Source organism: Tiliqua scincoides, chromosome 2 (genome assembly GCF_035046505.1).
Source record: "Tiliqua scincoides isolate rTilSci1 chromosome 2, rTilSci1.hap2, whole genome shotgun sequence".
NCBI lineage: Eukaryota > Metazoa > Chordata > Lepidosauria > Squamata > Scincidae > Tiliqua > Tiliqua scincoides.
In genome coordinates, this window is record NC_089822.1 from 71,622,601 (window position 1) to 71,641,358 (window position 18,758).

At 41.3% G+C, this 18,758-nt stretch overlaps 1 protein-coding gene across 1 annotated transcript in view; it reads left to right on the top strand.

The window, feature by feature from the left end:
* DOCK8 (dedicator of cytokinesis 8) overlaps window positions 1-18,758 on the top strand; it is a 92,351-nt gene that overhangs the window by 22,467 nt on the left and 51,126 nt on the right. The window contains exons 4-18 of the mRNA XM_066617079.1: window positions 1,968-2,039; window positions 3,625-3,748; window positions 3,978-4,190; window positions 5,204-5,289; window positions 5,907-5,973; window positions 6,145-6,294; window positions 7,525-7,605; window positions 8,129-8,288; window positions 9,255-9,394; window positions 10,569-10,662; window positions 11,177-11,339; window positions 14,092-14,209; window positions 15,449-15,519; window positions 16,348-16,486; window positions 17,804-17,905. Of these exons, the coding sequence (XP_066473176.1) occupies window positions 1,968-2,039; window positions 3,625-3,748; window positions 3,978-4,190; window positions 5,204-5,289; window positions 5,907-5,973; window positions 6,145-6,294; window positions 7,525-7,605; window positions 8,129-8,288; window positions 9,255-9,394; window positions 10,569-10,662; window positions 11,177-11,339; window positions 14,092-14,209; window positions 15,449-15,519; window positions 16,348-16,486; window positions 17,804-17,905 (1,780 nt within the window). The remainder of the gene's footprint in view (window positions 1-1,967; window positions 2,040-3,624; window positions 3,749-3,977; window positions 4,191-5,203; window positions 5,290-5,906; window positions 5,974-6,144; window positions 6,295-7,524; window positions 7,606-8,128; window positions 8,289-9,254; window positions 9,395-10,568; window positions 10,663-11,176; window positions 11,340-14,091; window positions 14,210-15,448; window positions 15,520-16,347; window positions 16,487-17,803; window positions 17,906-18,758) is intronic.

Sequence of the window (18,758 nt, forward strand, 5' to 3'; positions counted from 1 at the left end):
AAGAGCCATTTGGACCTGTTTTCTGGAGAAAAGAAAACGTCGGGAGCCACAAAACCCTTTTGACATCTAAAATGAAGATAATACTGCATATATAGTTTTCTTTTACCTTTATGCTATGTATAAAAAAACTATAGTGTGTTGCATTTTTGAAATGAATGAACTGCTACAGAGAAAACAATATGTAACATATTTTAATATTACAAGATCACCATAATCTTAAATTTAGAATTACATATAAAAAACGAAAGAGCTAAAATAAAATACATTTAAATTAAATACTAATTTATTTTCCCAGGGCCTGCCCTAGCCAATTTGGTGCTATAGGCAAGACTTGGGCTGGTGCCCTCCCTAGCAGAAAATCCTGACCAACAGTAAATAGTCATCTTTGTGTCTTTTCCACAGTAATGTAAAAGAGGTACAATGAAATACAAAATCTAATGACTAGTATTTTTCAATACAATAAAGAGATTTATAGTTATTACTCCCCCTTTTATGTCCCAATTTATAATGCACTCCCCTCTTGTATATGCAACTTTTATAATGCGCTCCCCTCTTACAGGTCCCATTTTTATAATGTAGCCCCTTCTTGTAGCTCCGTTGTAGGTGCTGGGGCACCTTCCTTATGAGGAAAGGCTACTGTGTTTGGGCCTCTTCAGCCTAGAAAAGAGGCGCCTGAGGGGGGACATGATTGAGACATACAAAATTATGCAGGGGATGGACAGAGTGGATAAGGAGATGCTCTTTACACTCTCACATAACACCAAAACCAGGGGACATCCTCTACCTGTCTCCTCAGAAGTCAGTCCCAGAAGAGTGAACGGGGCTTCCTCCCAGGGAAGTGTAGACAGGCTCCTCTGCCTGTCTACTCAGAAGTCAGCCCCAGTAGAGTGAACGGGGCTTCCTCCCAGGGAAGTGTGGACAGGCTCCTCTGCCTGTCTCCTCAGAAGTCAGCCCCAGTAGAGGGAACGGGGCTTCCTCCCAGGGAAGTGTGGACAGGCTCCTCTGCCTGTCTCCTCAGAAGTCAGCCCCAGTAGAGTGAACGAGGCTTCCTCCCAGGGAAGTGTGGACAGGCTCCTCTCCCTGTCTACTCAGAAGTCAGCCCCAGTAGAGGGACCGGGGCTTCCTCCCAGGGAAGTGTGGACAGGAATGCAGCTCACCTCGCTCCTTCCTGCCCATTGCCTCAGCAGCGCTGCGTCTCCCGCGCTTCTCCGACCAGCCTCACCTCTTCCGTTCAGCCCCCTGCCCACTGCAGGGCAAAGGAAGGAAGAGCGCAGGGAAGAGGTGCCCAGCTGCCCCCCGCACCTGCTTGCAGTGGGGCGGGGAGAGCAGGTCCAGGAGAGCGCAGCTGCCCCTGCCTGCCTGCCGAGGAAGGAGCTGCTGTGCGGGGGGGGGGGCGCTTTGGAGGGAAGGAGCTGCAGCTTTGCAGGGAGGAGCGTCGCCCCGCATTCACCAGCAGCCACCCGCAGCACATCGCTGGAGTGAGGTGCCCTCGGGGCTGGGCTGGCTGGGCGGAGGCCAAGGGGAAGGGCGCCCCACTTCCAGCCCCCACTGGGGAGCTGCATCAGAGGACTGAAAGAGCCGCATGCGGCTCTGAAAACACAGGTTGCCGACCCCAGGACTAGACATAGTACAAATTATTTTTGTGAGCTTAATGAATATTCTTGAAAGTGCTTCACTTTTAGAGATGTGTTTATCATTAGTTGTTTGCTGGCTTTGTGTGATGTCTTTATAAATGGAAATATTAAAAATAAGACACGTTTTTAAAATGCCTTGAGAATATAGCTTTGGTTACAGAATTCAACACAGAATTGCGGATCTTAATCAAATACTCAAAGGATGTTTCCAGAAGTAATATGGTAGTAATTTATTGTTGTTGTGCGGTTTGAGCAGCCATTTTGCTGTTGCTTTCCAGAACAGATTTATCCTTATCATTAGTACGTATTATTAATTTTTTTGTTCCCTTCCAGAGCTGAATTGGATCCACATGTCCGGGATTGTGTTCAAACCTATACTCGTGACTGGCTGGTGGTAAATCGAAAGTAAGTTCCATGTTTGTAATTGAATATTAAGCACATTGATGTGTGCAGGGCTTGTGTCCCAAAGGTCCATATGGAGACTTTATAAATGTGAACTGGTGTCTCCATGTGAGCACTGTCTCTGTAGCCACTATGACTTCTGGAATCATGAGTTTCTTGCTGCAGTACAAACAGCAATGTCCACATAGAAAGCCTCTGTTTGCTGACACCAGTTCAGAGAAATGATCTAGTATCCCCATGTGAATGTCTTCATCCTGCATTTTCTCAGTTGACTCTTGTGGAGGTCTCCAGCAAATGTTGTCAACTAGCTTTCAACCAATCAACAGATCCTGGTGTATTTTGAAACCTACGTGTTGCAAAGCATTCCCAGGAAAAGTCCCATTTTCCTACAGCAACTAAAAACCCAGAATTCTTGTCTTTCATCCAACATTGTCTGCAGGACAAAAATGAAGTGCTCAAGGATAGTCGGGAAGTCAACCAAGGTGCTTTTTGCTTTATAGCTTCATTTTTCATTCTCAGTCAACTGGTAAACAATTAAAGCACAATTGCACCAGTGCATATACACCCACTCCCAGAAATGTAATTAAAAATGTTTTCTTGATCAATAATTGCTTGTGACATATTTGTTATGCAAGACAACCAAGCATTTAGGATGCTTGGAAGCTTTGGAAGGAAACCTGAATAAATAATTGTGGTGTAACTGAATAGGATTGATTGCCAAATATGTATTCTGAGTGTGCCAAAATTATATGCAACCCTGCTCTGGTGATAAATTGGTGTGATGGCTATGGGGACATTTCTAGCGGGCTTTGAGCCTCAGTTGTATCTGTCTGGACAATGATCTACTTAGAACATTTATTCAATTGTTAAGTCTGCAATACAAAAATATGTATCATGAGGCTTAGGACTACAGGCACGTAGCACAGCTAAATCTTATGTGAGGATCCAGAGCTTAGAGGAGTTGCTGTGTGAGTGGGGTGGTACCATCTCTAAGGCTGCAATCCTATATGCACTTTTTTGGGAGTGAACCCCACTGAATATAATGGAACTTATTTTTGAGTAGACATGCAAGGGTTGTGCTGTTAGTTAACATTGATTACATCATTCTATAACTTTGCTGACTGTAGAATTCAGAGATGGAAAGGAAGATCTGAAAGAGTGGCCTTTAAGAGACTTTTTTTTCTTTCCCTGATAAATTCACATCCCCAGTTGAGCTGGTTTATTGTCTGCTAAGTAACAATTCTTGCCTCAGACTTCTTAGCCCTGGAAAACTGTACTTGGGCATTGTTACTGCAGTGACTTAAAAGAGAAATACAGTATGTCAGCTTGTATCATTAACACCTCTAAACATATACCAGGAATGCACTCTGTACCTTCTTTAATACTAGTTGATAACAGGGATATATTAATTTAGCTTATTGCCATAAATTCATGCTTCCTCTCAGCATTTCTTATTTCAATTCATGAAGTTGAGGCCACCATATATATGTAAGCCATAATATTCCAGTTGAATTTGTTTGGTGATGGTGGTTCTTTCAGTTTCTCCCACCCACTGTTGACTGAAATCTAATTCCTATTTTTATTCAAGGAACCAGGGAAATAACGAAACTTGTCCTTTCAAGAAAAAGGGATCCAGGAGGGATTTCCACAAGACTCTTCAGAAGCAAACGTTTGAATCTGAAATTTGGGATTACAGTGATTCCAGTTATCAGGTAATTTTTGGTAACTTGGCATTCCTACTCCATAAGGTTATTCCAAAGATGAGTGCTATATTTCTCCAGCATTTTCTTTTTTCTTAGTGGAGTTAGATGGGCAGCAAAGGTTAATGCTGGGCCATATATAGGTACAGTATTGACCCTGCAGTGAGTTAAAAGTCAACACTGAGCCCTGTTAATCTCTGAAAACTAAATTCTGTGTCTTCCCTCATGTTGTTTCAAGCAGGCAGGTCCCAGGCACTTAAAGGTGCTCTGTGATGAATCCAGTAGAGCTACACTGACATCTGGTGACTTTGACCTACGCAGCCTGCAGCCTGATCTTCGACTGCCAAATCTCCTACGGCACCTTAGTGCAGAAGACTTTGAAAGGCAGAATGGGGAGGCACGGCAAGCCAACAGGCCTGCAAACCTGTTTGCTCTGTATCCCAATATAGATGAGGTGAGATAGCTCTTTTAGGGCCTGTCTGCATTTAAATATTTCATGCCTGAAAAAAATCTCATGAAGAAATAAGAGGCAAATAAAACTGCTCTTAGGAAGATGACAGCCATCATGAGCTCTGCCCAAGAATTCTCTCATCCCTGTGTCTGTTTGGGACATCCTGTTGCTGAGTGAACTCCTTGTTTCAGGGCAAAGTGCTTTTGTACAGTATCTCCATGAGTGGAGCTGATACATTCCAATCTTAGCTGAATTGGAACAAAAACATGGCAGAATGTCTATTGCTTAAACCAACGGAACCATTTCAGGTTGACCAGTTCTGGCTGTTCCTGTAGCGCTGACATTGCATCTGCTCTGAGCCTTACAAGGCAGGTGTATGGTCCAGTGTAGATCCCACAGACTGGAAATGAGCCAAATTGCATTCAATGAACACCCTTCTTGTGGGAAATTGAAAACGTGGACATAGTCTGAGTTGTGATGATTTTTCTTTTGTGTGCTATGGCATACAGAATCGAAATCTGGGCTTGGGTGGAAGAGATCTTAGTTAATCAAGTGACCAAAGTCAACCCATGTGTTCAGTCAGGACTACTGAAAAGATGTTACCCTGTATTAAAGCTGAAGCTTGTTATGGCCATGTGGCTCCTTCCTTTCTTGGCGATATTCATCATCTGACCTTCTCTGGAACTGGGTAGGAGTATGGGGTGGGGCGGCATTTAAGAATTTGCGCTGCTGACCTGGGTTGAGGACAGTGTACTGTAGTGATTATCACATGGGGTATAGATTTAAACAATAAATTAATGAATAAATGAAGTTGCCCTCACTAGCTCAAGATGGGCCTGCTGTTTGAATTGCCTGGAAAACAGGGTTGGGGGGGAGTTGTATGTGAATGTTTTGCCACAGTGTTTTATGCTATGGTGCCGCTTAGTTATGTTTGCTTGCCTTGTGCCTGATAACATGGAAGAGTCCTCAATGCTTCAGTGAAATAAACAACTGCTCCGTAATGTGGTTAATAACAGGAGGATGCTGTGGAAATTCGACCGGTGCCTGAGTGCCCCAAGGAGCATCTGGGCAATAGGATATTGGTGAAAGTCCAGACCCTGAAGTAAGTTTGACTTTTCATTCCTCTGCTAGACACAGGTACAGGTCTGAACATACTTCTGTATCATGGGACCAGTTAAATTCTGAGTTAAATAAAGAGTTAAATTCTCTTGCAGTTAGCAAACCATCTGTAGTTTAGCATGCGGATATGTGGTTCCCTCTTACGTTCTATATGGCCTGTGTATGCACTAAGTTATTCATTTCTTTAAAAATTATCTGACTTTGTTTTTGGAGAGTCCACTTTCTGTCTAAAGTTTACCTATGGTGCAGTCCTATATATGTTAACTCAGAAGTAAGTGTCACTATGTTCAGTGGGACTTACTCCTATGAAATTGTGGCCTTAATTTGTTTAGACATTGGAAGCCACAATCAGAAAAAAACCCTACATTATAGTAAAATTATATGTGTTTGTTCTTTATTAACATTGCTAGATTCTCTTTATATACTTATATTATCCAAAATGTGCTGATACTATTAACCTTATTATCTAAAAGGGGATAAACTTAGTCTTAAGTTAATGTTCCCACTGCAAATGCTTTGTAAGTCATCATGGTGCTTCATTTTGCTTACGCATGCCACAGGAGTTTAATACTAATAATTACTCCATCTTTTCTGTTACAGATTTGAGATAGAAATAGAACCATTATTTGCAAGCTTAGCTCTCTATGATATAAAAGAGAGAAAAAAGGTAAGAATGCAGGCAAATAAAACCAAAGTCAATAAGAACATGGTGTCAGCAACACATTGGCTAATCCATCAGGTGTAGTAATGCATTGTGGAAAGTGGGTCCTTTTCAAATTAACATCCTTTGCATTCTACTTGCACAGATTGTGAAGTCTTCTTTTTTGTTACCTTAAAGATCTCAGAAAGTTTTCATTGTGACTTGAACTCTGAACAGTTCAAAGGGTTCTTGCGATCGCATACTCCATGCGTTGATTCCTCCAGCCAGGCAAGATCTGCAGTATTTTCTGTAACATATCCCTCTTCAGATATCTACCTCGTTCTGAAGGTACGTTATGTTGACAAGTTCTTTTCTTCTTTTCTGACTTCAACTAAACTTGACTGTCACAGCAGTGTAAACAACATGATGGGATATCACCAAATCCTCTTGATTTCAAAGAGAGATGGGTAGATGCAAGACTTTCCCCTCTCTACATCTAGGACAGTGTTTCTCAACCAGAGGTAAAGGTACCTCCAGCTGTACTTGATGTGGTGTCTGGTGGTATTCACAGGACCCTGGGACACCTGCTATCTGGAAGCTGGATCAGGAACATGACACAACAAACAGGAGGCTCAGGTTGGTGGGCAGAGCTCCGAAGCATTATTTTCATGTGCTCAGAAAAGCCTTCCTGTCCACCCTGAGCTTCTTACTGGTGTTTGTCAGATCACATCTGGTCTCCCAACCCAGAAGTAACTGGCAATGATTTCACTGTTGGTTACTTCAAGTGGAATAGGTGGACCATGTGAAGTGGTGCAACGGGGACAAATGTTGAGAAACACTGATCTAGAATGATAGGCTCACAGATATGATGCTACAGAATGACATCAGGCAGTTATGTTACTGAAGTGATGCAACTCATAGGATTTTTGTTCTCTACTTCTGATCTAGAATACTGCTGAATTTGGGTTAGGGATGGAAGAACTTTGGAAAAGAACAGTACTTATTGGGGCAAATAAAAAACATAGGGTATCCAACTTTGTTTTTTGGGGGACAGATGAAGCTCTGTGATTGGATGGGGCAATTTTCATGGAATGTGGCTGAACAATAGTGGGGATTAAAGGGTTTTAGTGCTTTGCCCCCACTGTAGTTCTGCTTACCCTTCCTATGCTATTTTTACTGGAAAAAAAGCCAATTGAAAGCAAATGCAAGGGTGGTGTGTGTGTGTGTGTGTGTGTGTGTGTGTGTGTGTGTTTTAAATAAACATAGAGGAGAGGTCATGATTGGGTTTGGAATTGCAGTGCTAGCAAATACTAAACCACCCTAGCCCAATCTTGGTTTTTCCATTTACAAAAGAAATAAACCCAGCAGGCCATATGATGTATGTAGTTTTGCTAAATGTAGTTTGACCTAATGTTTTGACATAAGCTGCTTATTTCTTCAGCTCTCTTTCAGGTTAAACTGCAGAAGTAACCAAGATCAGCCTCATCTCAGCCCTTTTCTTTCTCTTTTCTCTATGTTAGAAGTTCTCTCACAGTCTTAAGTGACTGCAGATTCTGTTACAAGTTTTCTTTCTTTTAGATTGAAAAAGTTCTTCAGCAGGGAGAAATTGGGGAATGTGCTGAACCCTATATGATTCTAAAAGAAAGTGAAGGTGGGAAGGTATGTACAATATCATGAGGACTCTTGAAAGATGAAAGCCCTCTCACAGCTATAAACTTTGCTATGCATCTGGTAGTCTCTGGCTTACAAAAGTATATACCAACATATGTTTTATTTAGGATCTGCTCTTAACAGGCTGCTGTGCCATGAGAATTTCCATTCTGGTGGCACAGGAACCTTTCTGGTATCACAAAATGCAACCTGCTATCGCCAGCTTACCTGAATTCCCTTGGGTAGCCAGCTGTGGCAGTGAGTCTTTGACACGGCCACTGTTTTTGTCAATGGTTCCAAAATGGCTGCTTGTGATGTATACATTGTACTACCATATGGCCATTAACGATAGTGAAATTGGGCTGCTAGTTAGATTTTGGCCGCTAGTATTCCAGTAATGTTCATTTGTGCCATTCATAGAGAAACTAACAGATGTTACTAAAAAATAAATCAAAAAGCAACTTTTTGTGTGTTTGGTGTAATGCTTTAAAGTATTTTGATTCACCTTCTCCCTCCCCTCATATTTTTTTAGAGCAAAGAAAAAGTAGAGAAATTAAAAGTACAAACAGAATCCTTTTGTCAACGTTTGGGAAAATACCGCATGCCTTTTGCTTGGGTTCCAATAAGCCTGGCAAATTTCTTCAATATTTCAACACTTGAAAGAGATATAGCAGAGTTGGAAATTCTAAATGGTGAGTTTAAAAATATATACTAGTTAATAAGATGTGATGTTTTAATAACAATATATGAATCAAGTATATCTTGTAATCAGGGAAGTACCTTTGTTCCACTGTCCTATTTAAAGTAACATGGATTTTATATCAGTTTTAACCTCCACATCATTTTATAACTGTGACACTTCAATGAGTCATGTAGACATATATTGGAATGAAAATAGAATATGTGCCATTGGTTTTGTTTTTTAAAAAAATAAGGGCCTAGCTGAAGAGCAATCAGTGTTGTACTTGATGTATAAGAGATGTAAGAGCCAGTACGGCTCTAATGTGGATTGTTTGGGGCCAGTTGTATATTACACTCAACACATGGAAATGGTTTTACATGATGACTTGTTACCATCATCAGTGTAACATAGCATTGATAAACACATTATACTTCCTCCTTACATGGGTGCCTGCATGCCAGCGTTGTGCACCCTTTAGGAACATGTGTCACTGGTGAGGGGACACACATTATGTGATCAGAAAGTAGGATATGTTCACAGGTACTACCTATGGTAGGGGCAAGATCAAATTGCCATGGGAGGGGAAAGCAGTTACCTGTTGTAATACGTAAACTGGCTTTTAGACCTGTGTATCTTTGGGCAAGATCATATCTTTCAGTGTCCTTTTCTGTGAAATGGTGATGTATTTTGTAGAATTGTTTTGAGAATGAAGGAGAGAGGAAGGTGTTGACACCATTTCCTGAATAATAGATACAATGTGGATGAAAAATCTAAAACGTGAATAACATGCTAGATTGGGAAATCTATTGTTCTGTATGAAATGTTCTCTCAAAGCCTAACGTTGAGATGCTGACAAAGATAAGAAACAATTGTTTCACCTTGAAGTGTGACACAGAGCGATAGTCACATGTTTGATACTGCTTCATAGATGTTGATTGTAACTAAATAAGATGCATTTGTAATTTTGCACCTGAAGGCAAAGGGTCCACTGGTGACAGAAGATCAATGACCCTGCAAGCTAGGAGACTTTCTGAAAGAAGCCTTGGCTCGGAGGATGTTCCTGGCACGTCCACCTTCAAAACCACCACTCTGACTCTCAACTCATTTTTTAAGCAGGTACATGATACTGTTCTCAGGTGGCATGTACTGGATTCTGTAATTTTGTCCCAAAACTGTACCAATATATTTTTCCTCCATTTTGAAAAAAGCCACATACAAGGCACTTCTGCCTGAATTATAACAGCAGGATGCTCATCTTGCCCTGCAATGGCATGCAATGGCATGCTGAGCGAACCACTGCTGAGCCAATCCAAGCCACTGTAGGAAAGCACCATCAGTATCAGAGCTATGCTAGAGCAGGCTGTAGACCATACCAGGGCAGGTAAGTTGGCAGGGGTGTTTTGTGGGCCAGGAGTGGAAATATCTGAGCAAATTGCAGGATGGCAGGGGGCGAGGAGCGAGCTGGTGAATCTTGGTGGCAAATACACAAACTGGATCCTATCCCCCATTTTTCAGCTTGTTCTTCTCCATTTCTCTCTTAGGACTTATGCCAGCTATCTAGCTGGTGTAGGTCTGAGGAGACCCATATGCCATCAGGTGCCTACCAAGAAGTAGGTGAAAAATATTTTCCCTTACCTCAAGCAGACCTCCTGATCGCCCATCCTCAGCATTAGATGAAGTGTGTGCTCCATCAGCACAGCTGCATCAGCACCAGTGGTAGGGGATAGAATTGGCTATAAGTAACACTAAATAGGAGGGGTATAATCTTGCCACCTTAACTTTGACCTGCAATGTGAAGTTTAGGAAAGAACAATCTGAAGAGAAAATCTTTGGACAATAAAGATGGCACACTTGTCTAATAACTGTTGAAAACAGATGAACAAAATATCAGCACTCTTATTGCTGAACTCTTGCAATGGATTACTATTTATATTTTTTTATTTAGTTCTCAAGTTTCAGACCAGAGTTAAATGAACATGGCTTCTTTGATATTAGGAATAGCTGGATTTAGTAGTTCTGTAGCCTTGACATGAGTAATATTTTACTTTAACCACATACCACAGGATTGTTTGTCATCATGTGTCCCTTTCTGTACAATTTGTGGATTGACATAGTCTCTCAATAAGCCTGAGAGATAAACTGAATGGTGCTTAACAATACTGCACAATACGATAACTTGATCATAGAATTTTTATGCCAACTAAACATTTTGCTAGGTGACTTTGTGTTGCATATACAATTAACTGGAAACAACATTATTGAATATTATTACATGTCTTACTATTTGCAGGAGGGAGACAGACTGAGTGATGAAGACTTATTCAAATTTCTAGCTGACTACAAGAGATCTTCCTCCTTGCAGAGACGAGTGAAGTCTATCCCAGGTATTGCTATTGTTAAGACTAGATCCAGCAATATCCCAGCTTTTGTGCAGTTTCTCTCTTTCTTGGGATCAGTCAGTTAGTGGGGACAGTAAACACTCTTCCTGCTTTTGGACTTATGCTGGAACATTCCTTCTGGGAGTTTTTTTTCCCCTAAGGGCATCTTTTATCCCATTCCTGGGTTAAGGCTGCCTGCAAGATGCAGCTTCAGTTCCTGCTCTTACAACTCCTGCAAATCACCACCTTGCTGTCATTTTCCTTAGTCAGTGTTTTACCTCACTTTTCCATATTTTCACTCAACCATGTGGAAGGGCATAGTCTAGTATCTGAATGGGAACTGACTCAGTGAGACTGTGTAAAATGGAAGGAAACTCTTCAGTGTTCACTCTTTCACCAATCTTAGACTGCATATATGAGAACCAGATCTTATTCTCTTCCTAGTTTAGTTTGGAGGAGGCTTCTTTTATATCATTTTCATGTAGTCAAATTTCATTTCATTTTTTTTCTTTTTTTAAAGGATTGCTTAAACTGGAGATCTCCCCTGCTTCAGAAACCCTCACTTGTTGTCTTAGTCCAGAGTTATTACAGGTTAAGCCATTTCCTGAACAGCGTAGCCGTCCTCATAAAGAGATCCTGGAGTTTCCAGTACGAGAAGTCTATGTTCCCCATACTGTATACAGGTAGGGATTCAGACACTGAGAAACATGTTCAATATATCTTGCTGGATTAGGAACTGTGGGGGTGAAGGGAATGTGCATCCAAATGCTGTACATCTGAACTACATTGCTTTCAATGGGATACACATTTGAATATGCATCTTAATCCACATTCTGCAGCATGTAATCATGCATAAATAACTTTTTATGGGCACGGTGATTATCTGTGCAACACTGCACTAGCTGGATGAATCTTTTAATGCATTCCCATCTAGGGTCATTAGCTGCACACGGGGTCTGTAAGTTGAGCTATGAATAAAGATTCATGATGGCAATGTAATCTATAGGCATTAGATTTGTGATTAGAGTAATTACAGCTCAGTCCTATGTATGTTTATTCAACATTAAATCCCACTGAATTCAATGGGATGTACTCCTCAGTTAGTATACATATGCTTGCTGCCTTAGTTCGTGGTTGCCTTTTAACAATGTCTCATGTGGTGGCCCTGTGTGAACAGATTATCTCCTCTGGGCATGAAAAAGAAATACTTGGCAGTTATAATTAGGAAAGACACATGTGCGGCCTACTGTTCTGAGCATTGTGTTACTAATTTGAACATGTACATTGTTTTCTAGGGGGCATGGGAAACTATATTCTATACATGTGCCAAAGAATATGTGTGGCACATTTACAGAAATGATAGAGCTTCTGGGGAGGGACAGAATAACACAAGACACTTAAAAAGGAATTGTGAATTGTGTAAATGAATTCTGTTGCCTGTGACAGGTTGTGTGGAGTCAGGTCTGCAAGTCATCAGTTGGAAGGGCAGAGTCTAGTATGTAGACCAGGTCAGGCTGAATTCAAGGACCAAAGCAGTTAACCAAAACCAGAGTGACCAGAGGCAAATGTGTAGTCAAGGTCAGGCAGATGGTTAGTTTCTGAAAGGAAAGGGCAGGACAAAGCATTAGCATTGGTATTGCTACTTGTAGTGACATTTGTTCCAAGTGTGATGCAACAGTTGGCCAACCCAGCATGTATTGGCTCCCCAGATCACCTGACTCAGCTAGGTTGCTGAGCTGCATTACCCCACTCTAGCTGTTCTTTGGGTGGCAATGTAAGACACTAAGGGCTCAGCCCTAACCCCTAATGTCAGTGCTTTCCAGCACTGACATAAGGGCAATGCAGCTCTGAGGTAAGGGAACAAACATTCCCTGACTTTGAGGAGGCCTCCGTGAGTGACCCAACTGCAGGATGCAGCACAGGTTCCATTGGCACTGCTATGCCAGAGCTGGAAAGCACTGACATAAGGGGTTAGGATTGTGCCCTAAGGCTGCAATCCTAACCTCACTTTCCTGGGAGTAAGTCCCATTGAACACAATAGGACTTGCGTCTAAGTAGACCTGGTTAGGATTGTGCCCTCATGATTAGGCCTGTAGGCATCCCTCTACATGAGAGCTTCCTTGATGGCACAGGGAGTACACGTGTAGAACTGACTGCCAGAGTCTCTTGTTCGAATCTCCTGGTGGTGCCTTATGCTCAGATTATGCACTGTATGAAGAAACTCTTTCTGTCTTTTCTGAATGATCCACCAATTCATTTGTTTTGGTGAAAGACAATTACAGCCCAATCCTAACTGATGCCACCAGTGCTAATGCAGCCTTGTCAACAGGGTGCACACTTTATTCTGCAGTGGGGGTCAGTCATGGAGTCTTCCTCAAGGTAAGGAACCATTTGTTTTCTTACTTCAGGGCTGCATTGTGGTTGCATTGGTATTGGAAAGTCGCTTAGAATTGGACAATCCAATAAATACTTTAAATACGTATATCTTTGTTCGGGAATCAGGTCCTGGCATCCAGCCAGGACCTTTTACTGTTTAGTTTGTGCTTGCCTTTCCATAGAAAACTGTCCTGCTACTATTCCTTGTGCTAATTAAATACAACTCAGCCCATTCTATCAACTCCTACTTAGTATAATGAAAAGCATCAGAAATAAAACTCCCACTTCCAAACAGCTTGTTTATTGCAGCACTTTTTGCTGATTCACCACATCTGACATGCTGTAATGATATAATAAGGAAGTTGTGAGAATTATGGTGTGATAGTGGTTGCAGAAGCAGCCAGGAAGCTTGACTGCATTATGGAATGTTTCCCATTATCAAATCTAATTTTCACATATAATCAATATTAGGGCTTGAATTGAAGAAATCTTTGTTGATCAATCATTTGTGTTTTAGTACGGTAATTTATGGAATCTGCATACATTTGCATATGAATAACACAATAGCTCTGAAGAAAAAAGCCTCCATTCTTGGTTTTTTGTTGATGTGTGCATGGATTGCAGGAGGTGCCATCTTAGAAGAGGCATTCCCTGCCTCTTTCTCTCACAGTGAGAGAAAGGAGAAGAGAGTTGTCTTCTAAGATAGCATCTGCCATCCACTGATTTGATACAATCTTGTAATAAAAATAATAATAATAAAAAAGTTGCCAATGCCAACACGCCAATGGGCATGTGCTGCATCCTGTGATGGGGAGCAGTCATGGAGACCTCCTCAAGGTAAGGGAATGCTTGTTCCCTCACAGCTGCATTGTGGCTGCATCAGCACTGGAAAATTGGATAGGATTGGGCCCTGACTTGGGAGTGGGTCTCATTGAAGTCAATGGGACTTCTGAGTGGATCTGCATTGGACTGCAGTGTCAGAAACTCGATCTTACTGTTTCTGTTTCTTTCAAAACTAGCATGAACTTTATTCTTTTTTCCCATTTCATTTTCTTCCAGAAATCTTCTTTATGTGTATCCCCAACGGCTGAATTTTGCCAACCGCCTGACATCAGCACGGAATATTACCATTAAAATTCAGCTTATGTGTGGAGAAGACCCTACCTGTGCAATGCCAGTAAGATCATCCATTGAACATGCCCGTGTGCTAATCTGTGTGAACGCATGTACTGTATTTACCACTTGAAAACCATGCTCTCACCTCACAGTAGAGGCTTCCAGTTGTCTCTGCACAAGGCAAATACCTGCCACAATGCTAAGTTTAATTATTAACAGCCCAATCCTGAGCTGGCTAGCACCCATTGGAGCAGCAGCACCAAAATGGCGACTGCTGTATCTTAAGCGTGCCAGGCAGCTTCCAGCATCTCCTCAGAGGAAGGAGATATTTGTCCGCTTCTCCTGGGTAAGGGTGCAGGCCCTGCGATAGGTCTACTCAAGTCTATGCAGGCTATTTTGCTGGCACAGAGTTGAGAGGCCCCATGTCAGGCTGGGAGGCCTGACACGAGGTTCTGGATCTGGTGGAGCAGAGCTCCGCTGGTCCCTTTCCGCTCCCTCCCCCCACCCTGGAATGCTTCTTTCCCACCCCCCATTCCAACTAACCTCTTTGCCACCCGGAGCTTGTTCCTTGCTCTGGGCAGCATGTGGTGGGCGGGCTTCTAGATGGCGCTGGGCTCAGCATAGACTGGTGCTGAGCTGGCACCAATGCCTTATGGCAGATTTGTGATACTGAGTGCCTGCATAGAACTGACACGCAGAGCTCAGGATTGGGCTCTTAGACAGCGATCCAATGAGGAATATTTATGAGTTAGCCTGCTATGTTCTTAAGCAGCTTGTTTAATGGTATACTGTATGAGTTCTACCCTATTGAAGGAAAAAGGCTAATGCTTGTGCTTTTGTACTCCTTTTGGTGTCACAAAATACCTTTTAATGCCAGATAATACAGAATAAGTTCAGTGATGATGTTACGAGATCATCTTTGTTGAAGCAGACAGATGAAATTTTTTGATGGACACAAAATTCTTCATCAAGCAGATAGAATAGCAACTAATTCTAATATTAGCAAGTTTCCATTCTGCCTGTTGAAGACCTCTTTGTAACCTAGAAGCTTGTTTTTTGTTACACAACCAAAGACACTTTTTATTTTTTGAAACCAATACAACATTAGTTTTTATATTTTATATTTTTAAAAGGTAACTGTGTCCTAAGCTTAATGAGAAATTTAAAAAAACACAAATATTTCCAGTGTTCAAATAAATGCTTCATACTGGTACATAGTGATAAAATTTCATAGCTGTAACTTTTGCATCATTTCCACTTTTTAATGTTTTATGTAATTAATTATGTTTTTGCTATGTAGATAATCTTTGGAAAATCTACAGGATCAGAGTTTGTTTCAGAGGTTTACACACCTGTTACCTATCATAACAAGTAAGGTTATTTTCTCATCAGTGTGGTCATACCACTGGCATCAACTATGAGGAAACTATATATTCTATATAATTATTAGAATATTTTGTACTTTTCCCCTCAGCGTTTATCTAATGTTCTGAGTTACAGGAGAGCGGTGTGCATGTATGATGCTGAATATCAGGAAAATGTTGGATTTAAAAAAACAGAGGTAGGGAAATTCATAGGGAGATAGGAACATGAGGGTTTAAGTCCATCATGGCTGTTTATTGTCTTGAGACTTTAGATTGCAGGAAGAAGGAAGTGATTAATGGGGGGAAAACTGCCCTAGGAATGTCCTGTACACTCCTTCTAACATACAAGCCCCCAGCTACTGTCAGAAACAGTGTTTTGCTTGATGGACATTCGTTCAACCACAGCCTATGAGGGGGCAATAGAGGCCAAAGTTGTTGAAATGGAAGCTGCTCTTTTCAAATTTCTGTCAGCACCAGACTTATCTGTCAGGAAGAGTCTCCAGGGCAGAGAAGGACTTGCTGTCTTTGCAGAAGGGTTGTGTGAAGCAATGGGACAACTCTCTCTTGGGAAAGGCTGTGTAACGGGATTGAGCAGCTGTGTGAATGTACAAGGTTAGATCCAGGGATTGGCCAGGTAGGGCACTAGCCAAGAGCCCCCCATTCAGCTGGCCTGTGACCTCTCAGTACTGATGGCAGTGGTAGTATGCAATGCACCATTCGGTGTGGGCAGTTATGTATGTTACACAGTGATGAGATTAATTAACATCATAGTAGACAAGTTGCATTTCTGTTTCATCTCTTACAGAGATACATATGTTTGGTTTTAACAAAACAGGTCTCCTGACTTTTACGAAGAAGTGAAAATTAAGTTGCCAGCTAAACTCACCGAAAAACATCACCTGCTGTTCACATTTTACCACATCAGTTGTCAACCAAAACAAGGCGCATGTGTGGAAAGTCTCCTTGGATACTCAGTAAGTCACTTCGTATTCACCATGGCTTCTTAGGGAAATAACATTTTTTCATAGTCTTCTCTGTCAAAGTAGCGAAATTGTTGTTCTTTTACAAAACGCTTTCCCTTGAAATCTGCAACAGATTGTAGATTGATCTACTCCAATCTGATATCAGGCATGTGACACATTAGTATACACAATTTGCAGATGATACACACAGCAAATGTGCAACACATGCAACTTCTGCAGCATGTATGATACATTTACACATGAAATGTACGCTACATGCAACATGCTCATACACATGCGAGAGTCATGCACAGTGATACTTTCTTATATACTCAACATACACATATGGCATGCACAGGATGCGTGTCCCAGAATTGTTACAAGCACATTAAGTGAGAAACACATGTGAGGGATGAGTGCAGTACATGCTGTGTGCAAAGCATGCAACTTGTGACAAAGATGGCATTCATACATATGCAGTAGAGGTATTATGAGTATGGGTTGTATGTTCTGCGTGCTGGCGTGCATTGTGCTTGTCTTGTGTTTTTAGCCTTGTGGCCTATGATTATTGTTTAGTTTATCTGTCATGTGTCATATTCACTGCTTGTGAGTCACATTGTTGTGTATCTGCCTTGTTTATTTGTTGCATGTGTATATCACTTGTAGTGCTTCGTGTGGGTCCATAGTGTGGGTCCATTGTGTGTACAGTAGCGCATGTTTTGTGTGTAAGAGCAATGTGTACATATGCTCATGTGCGTTTCTTTCAAGCATCTCTTATGCATGTCACATGCATATCATGTGTCGTGTAAGAGCATTGTGCATCATCTGTGTCACACATCAAATACATGTCAGTCAGATAATGCTGTGAGTAGTATCATGTACATTAGGTGTGTGCTGTGTATCTCTCTTGCTTGTTACTTACATGTTATGTGTATGAATCAGTTGTGTGTCACATGTACCTGTCTTCCAGGCTTGGAAGGAAGCCAGGTAGATCTACAACTCTGAAGTAGAAATATATGACCAGCCAAAAGTATCATCTGCATACATTTGGTAGGGCTCTCAAAAATATGGGTAGTACTTTTGTTTGGAATTAATAAATTGTTTTTACTGAGGACAGACAATGCTGGCAGGGATCCCGAGTGGCATGTGTACAAAGTAGCTATCAAAGAAACTAGATGGTAAAGGTCTTTACAATAATTGCTCTGTGGAGGAACATAACCTTATTTGATATTCAATCCCTTTTGTTTGAAATCTAATTAAACTAGATCAATACCCAGTATTGCATGCAGTAATGATATAACACTCGCTTTTTCCCTTTATCTGTTTCAGTGGCTGCCAATTCTGTTAAATGATCGTCTCCAAACAGGCCATTATTGCCTTCCTGTTGCCTTGGATAAACTGCCTGCCAACTATTCAATGCATTCAGCAGAGGTAAACCACTAAAAGGAATGGCTTGTCCAGTTAAGGAGACATGGCAGACTGTTTTGAGTTTATTTCCAATATCCTACTATTTGCCTTCCTTAAGTAGAGGCTTATATATTCATGCATATGTTATATAAATATATTCACCTTCAATGTGCTTGAGAAGTGTTGGGCATACAATTCTGAATAGTTTCCTTGCCCCCTTTCCTTCTACAGGGGCAGGGGGGAGAATATTTTTATTCAAGATGTAAGTATAAACCTTACCAAAGTGTTGGAAGTAGCATATGGTTATTTGGTGGGCCGTCCAGCATGAGACAAAGAGAGCTTTGTAAGTAAATGGCCAGCCTAATTACAAAAACAATAACATCACTGCATCTGAAGCTAATTGTTGTTGTTTTTTTAAATGAAGTTTGTTCACATAACTTGGCTGGTTTCATGTTAGAAGTCCATGATAAGGAATTCTTTGATTTGATCCTCCTGGAGTAGCAAGGCAACCTGTGGCTCTCATAATTCCAAGAAATGTTGAAGTCTTTTGGGAATCCTTCTGTCAAGAATCAAGATTTTCTCTCAAGTCTCTTTGTCAAAAAATTTATTTGGGAATTATTTTTTCAAGATTCTTATAGGAGAAGGGGAGAAGTTTTCCAGAACACAGTGACAATGAATAAACAGGTTTCACTTATCCCGCAGCAGCTTTTTTTCTCTGAAACACTGACAGCCTGTTCAATCACTATTATGGTTTGTTTCATGCAAGTGGACTATTTGGTCCCCAATTCTGTACTTGTACAAGCAAACGTAGTGCATGAATTAGGAGATTGACAGCCCAATCCTGTGGACCTGCTGCATCACTGGAACTCTCATTCCA